The 12,414-nt window shown below is 32.0% G+C and overlaps 1 protein-coding gene across 1 annotated transcript in view; it reads left to right on the top strand.

Moving 5' to 3' along the window:
• Iswi (nucleosome-remodeling ATPase imitation SWI) overlaps nucleotides 1-12,414 on the top strand; it is a 71,866-nt gene that overhangs the window by 15,628 nt on the left and 43,824 nt on the right. The window contains exons 3-9 of the mRNA XM_035374266.2: nucleotides 1,614-1,664; nucleotides 5,806-5,975; nucleotides 6,062-6,162; nucleotides 9,431-9,531; nucleotides 9,646-9,825; nucleotides 11,285-11,440; nucleotides 11,521-11,652. Coding sequence (XP_035230157.2) covers nucleotides 1,614-1,664; nucleotides 5,806-5,975; nucleotides 6,062-6,162; nucleotides 9,431-9,531; nucleotides 9,646-9,825; nucleotides 11,285-11,440; nucleotides 11,521-11,652 — 891 coding nt within the window. The remainder of the gene's footprint in view (nucleotides 1-1,613; nucleotides 1,665-5,805; nucleotides 5,976-6,061; nucleotides 6,163-9,430; nucleotides 9,532-9,645; nucleotides 9,826-11,284; nucleotides 11,441-11,520; nucleotides 11,653-12,414) is intronic.

The raw sequence follows: 12,414 nt of genomic DNA on the forward strand, positions 1-12,414 counted from the left end.
AAAATATTCCGTGGTTAATCTTTGGATTATGGTAACTTGGCGATTTCGTGGTGAAAATTTGGCAACCAAATAGGTGATATGAGAACTGGAATAAGTAAAATTTGAAAATTTATAAAAGTTAAGGGCTTATCACATTTCAACGAATAGTTATGATTCATAATTTGAAGAGTGTTAGTTTTCATCTACTTTCAACTTTTGAGTCATATGTATGTGAAAATTATAAAGGAAAAATTTTCTCACATATGATAGCTGCTTTAAATCTGCAAAGGTGTTGCCTAATATTGTTAGGAGTATGTGAAACTGAAAGGGTCTACCTCATATTAAAAAATTAACTGGAGAAATGTCACACTAATTTATTAAATCATAAGCAATAATTGTATTAAATTTTAATAACAATGGCTTGTTTGATGTATTTGTTTTGTCTTTCAAACAAACAGATTTTTAACAAAATTGGACACTACTTCCTTAAAGTGGGAAAGACTGCATGTTTCAGATTGTGCCATTAAGTTTGCCAGTCTGGCAATTAATTGCTGTGGCTGCTTTGTTAAAGAATTACCAATTGGATTTCTTATTAAAATTTTAAAAAAGATGTATTTAGAATTTAGCTTTTGTGAAAGGAAGTTTATTTTTATGTGTTCTTACGTGCATTAACATTCTAATTAATTAGCAAGATGTTACTAACATTTTTTAGTTTGATAATGTAATTTTGAAGCAGGATATGTAATTTATTGAAAAATTTAATAAATTTCTTTTCTAAATTAAAATGAAGCTTTGTATGTATATATCTGAACTTTAAAAAAGTGTGAAGATTCACTTAAAAATATGCAAGAAAACCTACAAAGTATTTGGATGCAGAGAGGAGCTTTTAATTGTTCATTATATTTCATCTTTAAATCTGTAATAACAGATACTGATTACATATGTGTAAATAAATTGTATTAAACTCTTCCCTTAAGGTTATGATATTTAAAGGGAAAAAAAATTATATCTTGTTAGTAATCATTGGCAATGTCTATTATTTGATTGACTGGGATCGAATGAAAAAATTCACCTTCATCACTTCACTATAGATATGCTGTGTAAACAAATCTAGTTTTTATATTTACTATACTTAGTAATTTGAATTGTGTAATGAGAATTGATAACAGAAGACTCACTGCCTGTATAATTTTTAATTATAACTTCAATGAGAATAAATGAATAAACGTACAACTTAACTGTAAGAATATATGATTTTCATACAGATATGTTATTGTAATTTATAACTTGTATAAAGTTGGTCCCAGAGATCCAAGTACCGCGTTTTACCTAATGACCGTTTCTGTTTACTCGGTGAATATTGTGTACTCGTGTATTTCCATGTTTTATCATAAAATGAAATTATGAATCATGTATTAAATAACGGAAATTATATTTGAAAAATCCTCATAAAAGTATAAATTTTTATTTTTGGATCCATTGGACCCAATCGTTCCATTTTAAAATTTTCCCTCGTGCTAATTAAAAATTTTTAAAAAATTGTTAATCACAATTTCTGTATTACTTTTAAATTGAACTGCTAATAAGTTTATTTTTAATGGGAATGTGCTCAATTAATTCAGTATTCTTTGCAGGATTTAATTGAATGCTTCAAGAAAGATGATAAGGAATTTGATACAAGAGTGGTAAGGAAATAATTCATTTTCTTTTATTAGTTATGATTTGAAGCATATTTCTTGAAATCATAAATGTACTTTTTAAAAGTATATTTTTATATGACATAAAAAGGTGTGATAAGTGATAATTTGCTTGTGTTGATTCTGTTACCCATTTTTTTAATAGTTAGGTAATGGCACTGATCATCACTAATGAATTTGTAGACACTTGACCAAATACTCGATTAACTTTTTTTACACGTACAAAAAAGGAGGGCAGATAAGTGGGCTGGAAAATTGCTATATTTATACGTAATCTACTCTTTTTTATCTAAATTAGGATGTGCTTTGTTCATAAAATAATGACTAATAGTAAAGCAGTTTATTGTCAGTTGTCTTTACTTGCCTAAATGCTATAAAAACTTTGATCAGTAACTTCATTTGAAATTGAGAGCTATTATTTTGTTCTTCACTTAAAACTACAATGTCATTACTAGCATCATGCCAGTCTTTTCTGTCAGATGATAGGAAATATACTGCATTGTCTCCTAGCCTGTCCATTGAATTAGAAATGAGCAAAACTTGGAAATTTCTGGACACCGTTTCTTTTGATATTGCTTTCCAAAGCTACAATCTTATTCACATATTTTACAATGAGTTTTCTTCTTCCTCACTCCATTCCTTAATGATGTAAAAAAGCATATCCAGCAAATAGTCAGGAGCTCCTGAATTTAAATTACTGTGAAGGCATCACTGGTTTTATGTTTCCATCTTCAAAAAAAAAATTCTAAATTGCTCTCTCTCATATCCCCTGATCTGAACTTCTGGAACCATTCCCTAGAGGTTTGTTCGTTAACGGCATCAACCCCAAAGCTCTGGCAAATTCGGCAACTTCATTCTGCTGCTTACAGGCACACAACTAAAATGGGTTGTACAATAATTTGTCAGAACCTCGATTTGGTAGCATGTTTCTTCTCATCCTCACCCTATAAAGCAACAGAGAATGTGAAGCATGTTCTCACTCTTTGCCATGTACCTTTGTTGAGTAATTGGAAGCACGTCCAGAGTTCAGAACCTGGTGAGTGAATTGCTTTTTTCTTGTTTTCTGCTCCAAATAAATTCCTGATCATACTGTAATTTAAGATGCAAACAATGTGTTTCTTTTTGAGGCAGTCAGCAGCATCTCCATAGAACTGGACTTCTATTCATAGTACAAGTGACATAGAAACATAGTAGAATACTGAACCTAAAAGAAATTGTTGTTGGGAACATGAAGTGGTAGCAGCATTCCAGACATTCCCTCCTGGTGACACAATAATGTCACATTTATTCTCTATTATCATTTTCATTCTTTTGGTCAGATAGTATCCTCTGAAGCTTTCAGTAACCAGCATTGATTGATAGCAGTGTAACAGTGTATATCGATACCAAAATCATAGTGATATCTGTCGACTCGTGTGGAATTTTGCCATGCAGCCTTGATCTCAGACTTTTACCAGTATTCCAGAGACTGAAGGGGGTTCTTCTTCCCCCAGTTAAGACTTTTATGCTTTAAAAATTATATAAGATAGCAGCCTTTTTTTGCACACTATTATGGTACAAAGTTGCTTGCATAAGACCTGTTTTTTCACATGCCTAATTACTTTATGTATCTAAGAAGACAACAATTTCATCACTGTGTATATTACCTCCAAGTCACTGCCATGCATCTGTCTTAAGAGGGGATATGTAAGCATATGTTTTGAAAAGTAAGTAGTTTCTTTTGGTATCTATCAGAAAGCTGTCATGCATTGAAGTTCAACACTGATTTGTGGGCTAATATTGGTCCACAAATTGCTTTACCGAGCCATAACTTCTTTTCAATCCACTTTTGTATTAATATTCATGTTTTAAACATAGTAATCTTCATATAGATGCATTAATTTTCACTGACTAAAAATACTGTAAATGAAGAACTGTGAGGAATATGTAATTGCATGAACCATTAAATTTGAAATTTTATTGTATAAAGTTCTTATTGACTAGTGATTTTCGTACACATTAATGTTTTGTCTCCACATTCACATATAACATCTAATCTTAACCGAGGCAGCGTGTAAAAAAAAAGAGAGAAAAAACAGTCTCTTTCTCAGTTTTAGCTTAAATTCCCTTTAACAAAGTCATGAGATATTATTGCAAATATATTGCATTGTGTGAATGTTAGAATTTCATGGAATTGGGGAAATTTTTCATTTACTTCACTGTTTTCTTATGCTCTCTTATAATACAGTACAAAGTCCATAATCCAGACTCGTCGGTACTTCAGCGATTCCGGATTATAGATCATCAATTTAAATCTGGTAAGATGGCATGCAGAAATTATACAATTAAAAATATAAAACCGTAATTTATGAAATAAAGAGCAATTATGATCTAAAGGGTATCAAAATTTACAAAAAAAAAAAAAAAGCTTGATATTTATTTGTTTACTTTATTAAATATTTTTTTCAATGTAAGTTGTTTAAGTTGCTTCGTTGTTTTGTGCTAAATGCGCATGTGTAAAGCATACAAAAAAAAAGTTTGTGGCTTTGAGGTCCGGATAATGGACATCCGGATTACAGACTTTGTACTGTAGTAAACAAAATGTAATCATATTTAGTGAATATTGTTTTGCTGCACAAAAATGAAATGCTTTGAAATTATTTGCAGATTATTTTATTGTAATACGAGGGCCATCCAGGAAGTAGATTACGTTTCCGTCTGTGTCCGCTAGGGGCGGGGCTAGCGCGGCCATCTTGGGGTCAGAGCGTTGCGCAGCTCAGTCTGCATCTAGCCGTGCTAGTGAGAGGTTCGTGCTGTGCTCCGTTCAGATACTGTGACGGTTTGAAATGTCTGCGTTAATTGAAAATCCCGCGAGGTGCGCTCAGTAATAAGGTTTCTGACTGCAAAAAACTGTAAACCGATAGAAATCTATCGGCAGCTTCGTGAAGTGTATGGGGACAACATTATCACTGAAGGTGGAGTGCGTCAGTGGGTCATAAGATTTCAAAATGGCCGAACCAATGTTCACGACGAAGATCGAAGTGGGAGACCCAGCATAGTGACCGCCGAACTTCTCGAAAAAGTCGATGCTAAAGTCCGTGAAAATCGAAATTTCACAATAACGGAACTTTCTTTGAGTTTTCCACAAATTTCACGAAGTTTGTTGCACGAAATCATCAGCGAAAAGCTTGGTTACCACAAGTTTTGTGCAAGATGGATTCCAAAAATCTTGACAGAGGACCACAAAAATCAGCGAATGGCTGCAGCGTTGAACTTTTTGGACGCTTACCATAAGGATGGTGACTCTTTACTCGATCGCATCGTTACTGGTGACGAAACATGGGTGAAACATGTGAACTGTGAAACGAAATTGCAATCAATGCAGTGGGGGCACACAAGTTCTCCCCAAAAACCCAAGAAATGCATGCAAACAATGTCGGCAAGGAAGATGATGGCGACTGTTTTTTGGGACAGAAAAGGTGTAATTTTGGTGGACTTCCTGGAAAGAGGCACTACAATAAACTCTCAAAGGTATTGCCAAACTCTCCAAAAACTCAGAAGAGCAATTCAAAACAAGCGCAGAGGAATGTTGAGCTCTAAGATCTTGTTGATTCACGACAACGCCCGGCCCCACACGGCAAATGTCACTCGTAAAGTTCTTGAATCTTTTAAGTGGGAGTTGTTTCCTCATCCGCCGTACAGTCCCGACCTGGCACCGAGCGACTTCCACCTATTCCCAGCAATGAAGAAGTGGCTGGCTATGCAGCGTTTTGATGACGACGCACAGCTGCAAGAAGAGGTAACGAAGTGGTTGAAGGCGCAGGCGACCGAATTTTTCGACGAAGGAATTTCCAAGCTCGTACATCGCTACGATAAATGCCTTAATTTGTATGGTGACTATGTAGAAAAGTAGTATTTGAGTGTGGCTTTCATCTGTGTATAATAAAATTTGTTTCCTATACTTTGTTTATTTTTTTATTCCAAAACGTAATCTACTTTCTGGATAGCCCTCGTATACTTGCTAATAAATTTGCAATAATTTTGTTTTCATTAGTCATTAAGTATTTTACTTTATTTTGTGTGATTTTGTATTTAGCAATACTGGTTAATTATAAGAAAATATATATTCAGTTTTGATGTATGTTCACAGGAGTCGGATCGATCCCGAAGATTTGATTTTCTTCTTCAACAAACAGAAATTTTTTCTCATTTTATGACAAGTGGTGCTAATATGAAAGGTGGGTCTCCTGTGAAACTAAAGCCTGGTCGACCTAAGTTAAAGAAAAATGATGAAAAGGCTAAATTGTCAGCTGTTGGAGAGTAAGTAAAAATTTGGATCTTTTTTAGTATATTTTTTCATATCTTTCATTTATTGAGTACTTTATTCATTGTGGATTATATTTTAGTCATCGTCATCGTATGACTGAGCAAGAAGAAGATGAAGAATTGCTATCAGAAAGTAGGAAGAGTTCAAAGATTGTTACACGTTTTGAAGCATCTCCTCATTGTAAGTTAAGCATATATAGCAAACTAAATAAAAAATTACAGATTTTTTATATTTAAGGAATATTTTGTGAATATTTAACATAATCTGAGTATTCATTAATACAGTGTATTATAAAATAGGCTTTTAAATTTTCGCCTTTTCTGGTATTTTAAATTTATTTTGTAATTTGTGTTCATTTTACAAATTAAAATTTTTATATACCTACTTTATCTTTTAAATTATAGTTGGAAATTGTTTTTCTAAGTAAAATTCAACATTCATTTTAATTTTAAAGGCTGCTTTGTGTTAATCTCAGCTTATTTTAATCGATCATAGCATTCAAATTTGATGTGTTTGCATCGAGATTAGTTCACTTAAAATCAATATTTCTCTGTTTTCTAAAATGATTATATGAATATTTTCTTAAAACCTGTATTTTCATTTCCAAGGAATCATGCCAGATTCAGTTATATTAAAAAATAGTGGCATACTACTTAGTACTTTCTTAATAATAATTAATATTGAGCTTTAGCTAGCTCAACCATCAGAAAGTGATGTGGTCCAGTTTAAATAACTAATAAAATTCTTCATCTCTGCATCACATTAATTTTAAATGCAAAAATGTAATGCATTTCAAAAGACAAATATAAGCTCATCTTTTTTCCAAAAACGAATTAATCTGTGCATTATTATTATTATTATTATTATTATTGTTTTTAGTTTATTTGTGTTGGATACAATAGAGAAATATAAATTTGGGTCAGAGGGAGGGGGAATTAAGAAAAGGCATTTATAAATCAGTTTGAATTGTAAGAATTGAAATTTAAATTGTTCATTCAAATCAGTCCTAACAATAACATGTTGCATAAGAGTTTAAATACTTTTTATATGTACAAGGTGTACAAGTATGAAATGCAGATTTTTCCCAAGAAAACTTGTTAAATTCGGAAGAATGATAAAAAATGCTTTATTCAAAATATGCTTCATCGCTTGTTATACATTTTTCCAGCAGTTTGTGAATACCACACCAGTAAAAATCATCCATTTTTGCTGCAAACCATTCATCAAGCCATATTTTCACATCTTACAAACCAAATCACTGCTCAGTAAGTGCTCACCCATCGATGCATACAAGTGATAATGAGGGAGTCAATTCTGGTGAGTAAGCCACATAGGGTAGAGCTTCCCAGCTGAGTGCTTCCAACATGTCATGAACCAGTTTTGTCATATGTGATGGAGCATTGTTATGAAGAAAAATAACTTTGTGTTGCCTTTCATCGGCACTTTTTTTTTTTTTTTTTTTTTTTTTTCAAGCATTGAATTGTTCAGATCGGTCAGTTGTTATTAGTACCGTTTAGTATTAACCGTTTAAGTCCGGCGAAGCGATATCGCGCTTCACTTGTCGTATGCCAAAAATATGCCGCAGCGCAATAGCGCTTCTCTTGCTTTGTACCGAGAATGCGAAGACGCTGCTGTTGGTTAGTATACTTTACGCACTTATTGAGAGCAGTTGTAGTGATATCAGTAGCAGTTGTTTTATAGGAATTGGAAATTGTTTTCATCTTTTTACCAAGTGTTATACTGATAATTATGAAATAACCCATGTCAAGTTCTGATTCATTTGAAAGTGACTATGTTATGAGAAGTGATAATGAAGAGTATAGTAATGACCTTGAAAGTGATAGTGGAAGTAACATCATCATTCGTTCTAAGAGATTACGAGTTATTAGTGATAGCAGTGACGATGATGATGAAGTAACTGCAAGTACCTCCGATGATGATATTATTGATGAGTTTTTACTCATGGACACGATTTTTTCGAACGAATCGAATACTTTTTCCGAAGTACCTGGACCAAAGCATGCCCCTCCTCCTGATGCGAAACCAATTAAATATTTCAATAATTTTGTCAAGTATACTAACCATCAGCAGTGTCTTCGCATTCTCGATACAAAACAAGAGAGGCGCTATAGCGCTGCGCCGTATTTTTGGCATACGACAAGTGAAGCGCGCGCTGGACTCAAACAGTTAATTGTTTCCCCAGGTTTTAACACCTCATAATAGGCCCTGCCCCTTTCCGGCAAAGCGATTCAGTCTTGCTGTCGACGTGGATAGTGCGCCTGGGTCTACCCATGATTTTTCACACTTGGGATTCTAAAAATAAATCCACTTTACATCCTCTGTAACTATACAATGCAAGAACAGCTTCCTTTCATACCAAGCAAGCTAAATGCCACATGTACTTTTGTGTTTTTCCATTTGCCTGTCATTCATTTGATGTAGTACCCATCTACCAGTCTTCTGAATCTTTCCCATCTCTCATAGCTGATTGGAAACAGCTTGTTGACTAATGCCTGATTGTTCCACGAGTGGTTTTTGTGTTTGCGAATCATTCTTCCTTCAACAATGCATGCAATTCCGCATCTTCGTATTTGTTTGGTGGTTTTCCACATTCCTTGTCTGTGACATCGAAATCACTACTTTTGAAACGTCGAAACCATTGTTCACTCATGTCTTGCAATGGAGTATGTTCATCATAAGTAAATGATATGATACAGCAGCAGTTTTTGTCAAATGAAAATAAAAAATTAATGCTGTCCATGAATGTCTGTTCAGTACAAATTTCGACATGTTGAACACAACACTATGGACACACTTTTCCCAATTTATCACTCATGCATGTCTGACACTTATTAATGACACAACAAAAGGGTGCAGTGTCAAATCCGTATAGCACAAACTGCATTGGTGTGTCATCTGTTGTTTGAAATCTGCATTTCATACTTGTTCACCTGGTATATTCATGATGAAGAGTACTTTCATTTTACAGTTTAGGTATTACAGTCATTGTAACTGCTAGTTTAACTTTCTTACTGCAGAATTTATATCTAGATTAATATCAATTTGTTCCTAGTAATGTGTGACAATTTAAGTTATCATATGTTTGCAATATTGTGAGTATGCTTTATGAATGTTGCCAATTAGTAGAAATTTGTAAAATTTTAAAAATCCAGTTGATGGTCTGGCAAAATTATTTGATACTCATATTGTGAGTAATTTTTTTAATAGCAAGTAATTATAGAATATAGAAATTTAATCAAGCACATTAATAACAATTTTTAGTGAGTAATTTCAGAATTGATTGGTTATTATAAAGGCATAAATATTTAAAAATAAACCAGTTATGTAAATTACTACTATAGCAAAGAAATGCGAGATTAAATTTAGACAGGGCAGTTGATCTATTATATTTTATTCTCCTTGATTTTGTATTTATTTTATTTTTTAGACATTGTGGGAGGTGAATTACGTGATTACCAAATTCGGGGTTTAAATTGGATGATCTCACTATATGAACATGGCATTAATGGTATTTTAGCTGATGAGATGGTAAGCCAGGATTTCGTACAATATTTATTTGCCTTATTAAAATATGTAATTACAGCAGATTAAGACTGTTATTTTGTTATGTTTCTTATGCGGACTTTATTACCTTTTTTATAGGGTTTAGGTAAAACTTTGCAAACTATCTCCCTTCTTGGTTATATGAAGCATTATAGAAACACACCAGGTCCTCACATGGTTATTGTTCCAAAATCAACTCTTGCAAATTGGCGAAATGAGTTTGAAAGATGGTGTCCGTCAATTCGGGCTGTTTGTCTTATTGGGGATCAAGCTACAAGAGTAAGTTTTTAATTTTTGTAAATTATTTTTAACTGATGATTTTCTTTCATTGAAATATTGATCATCACTATATGCAAAATTAGTATGTTGGCATTTAAATTGTAACAGTATCAAAACTTGTAGTCCCCCCTTCCTGTTGCTGCTTTAATCAGCAGCAGAAAAATCTGTAATGTTTTTTTTTTTTTTTTTTTTTTTTTTTTTTTGTAATACTCCCTTCATTTAAAAACTAACCAGTTTTTATTATTATTTTTTAATGGGCAGTGGTTTCAAAATGAATTAAAATTTACCTGTTCAGTAAAGCTGAATGGATCGTGAATTTTTTTATTTAACATTTTTTGAAAGTTTGTAACTTTAAAAAATTTTTAATAAAAAAAGTTTGGGCTTTTAAAAATTCAGTTTTTAAATAAAATTTAATGGCAAATTAAATGCATTATAAGAAATTTAATTAAAGTTGTTGCCACGATCTAGTGAGAAATTTATGCCCATATTGTGTTCTACTTGAGTTTTCTTTGCAGTTCAGATATCAGTCAACTCAGAATTAAAATATTTAGTACATAATACAGTTAAATCCTGTTATAAAAAACGTCAAGGGGGCGGTTGTATAATTTGCTTTATACAGTGATTAAGTGATCCCATAAGAAATCTACTATATATTATAAAAATATTTTCCTCGCAAAAATGTACTAACATGTCACGTCTTAAAAAAAAGTTAAATATTTTTTTAAATGGTTATTTGAAGGGTTAGTTACTACGATGTGCAATTTTTCAATCTATTTTTCATTCTTTAGTTTAACTGTATGTTTATATTTTATACTTTAAATTTCTTGGCAAAAGTCATACATTAGGTTTTTATTTTTTTCCAAAATGCATATCTTTCTCTAAAATACACATTTATGTTTATGAAGGATCATTTTCATGACAGTATAATCACCTAAAATATGCTTATTATGTGTCTTGATTTTCCAAGTATTTTGTGTTACATCTGCCTCAGATAGATTTTGTTTAAAATGTAGAAAAATGTGAGGGTGAAGATGAAATACAGTAGTTCAAATGTGGTTTTTTGGGGGGAGAGGTTATCCCAGTAACTCAAATATAGAGAATTTTGATAATCATCAATTGTACTGTTCAAATTTGCAATAGTTATAGAGAAAATTGCAAAAAAATACTAAAAAGTTTTATTTGAAGATTTGCATGAAGTTTGTTTTATCTGATTTTTTACATGTTTGGAAATGTGCTGTATAAAATAGCATTAAGTGTACAGCAAACTAAATTAAGCCAAAGAGTTCATTCGTTAAAAATTGAGTTCTCTTTAGCAAGGTTTGACTGTACATAAGTAAAAGTGTAATGAGATAGAAATTCAAAATAAATTGATTATCTCTATTGACTGTCAATCCATTAATTTATGTAAAAAGTAATAATAGTTACTTTTATCATATTAAGGTTTCTTTTATTTTTCCAGAATGCTTTCATAAGAGATATTCTGATGCCCGGTGAATGGGATGTGTGCATTACATCATATGAAATGATCATCAGAGAAAAATCAACACTTAAGAAGTTTAACTGGAGGTATATTGTTATTGATGAAGCCCACAGAATCAAAAACGAGAAATCAAAGGTATTTTTTAGTCTTTATTTATTTTACAAAATATATTTGTATTATCCACTACTGTTCATTACATTGTGGTGTATTTGCAGCTTTCAGAAATTGTACGCGAGTTCAAATCGACAAATCGTCTCTTGTTGACTGGAACTCCTCTCCAAAATAACTTGCATGAACTTTGGGCTCTCTTGAACTTCTTACTTCCTGATGTATTTAACTCATCTGAGGTAAGTTGTAATACTGGTATTTATGCTGTTGTTTTAAAATATTTGTCTATCACTAAGAATCTGCTCATATAGGATTAACTGACATTTAGAATTAACCTGTACTATCTTGGACAGCAGATTATGTCTGAGCTATATCTTTATTGTCTAGAATTTTTAAAGAAGTGGCTATAAAAGTTGAAGTAGAAAATGTTGTATAAAAGGGAAGAAAAAATGAAACTTTAATGTTGTTTCTGCTGGAATGTAGATATTTTAGGATAAAATCAAATAATGTTTTTATGTTAACACATTTTTGCATCATCTGCATCTTCACAAAAAAAACTCATCTGAAAAATACAGTCTAATTTTTTTATGTTTTGATCATGTTCTTTGTTGTCATTTTTCATATCACCTTTCTATTTTTCACTCTAACTTAAAAGCCTTTAAGCTTTCTTCTTAATTCTCAAATTATTTTTTTATAAAGTGCTGTGTATTAGTTTTGCTACTTATGGTAATCTTGTATTAATTGAAAGACTAACCAAGCAAATGTTCTGTCACTATAAGTGTACTCTTTATGAATGTGGAGCATTTAGCAATATGAATTCTTTTAGTTAACCTAAAGCAAGCTGAAAAATACAGTGAAATGTTGCATGGAAACTATCAAAAGTGATTTATATATTTGAAATTAGAGTACACTTATTTTAACCCTCCAAGCAACAAGGATTTCATTCCGAATTCCTAAATTTTTCGGAGAGGCCTTGAGTAAAAGTTATTTTCTTGGGTAAA

This window comes from Stegodyphus dumicola, chromosome 9, assembly GCF_044657685.1.
Source record: "Stegodyphus dumicola isolate Sdum_Otavi_A_Nest chromosome 9, ASM4465768v1".
Taxonomy (NCBI): Eukaryota; Metazoa; Arthropoda; class Arachnida; order Araneae; family Eresidae; genus Stegodyphus; species Stegodyphus dumicola.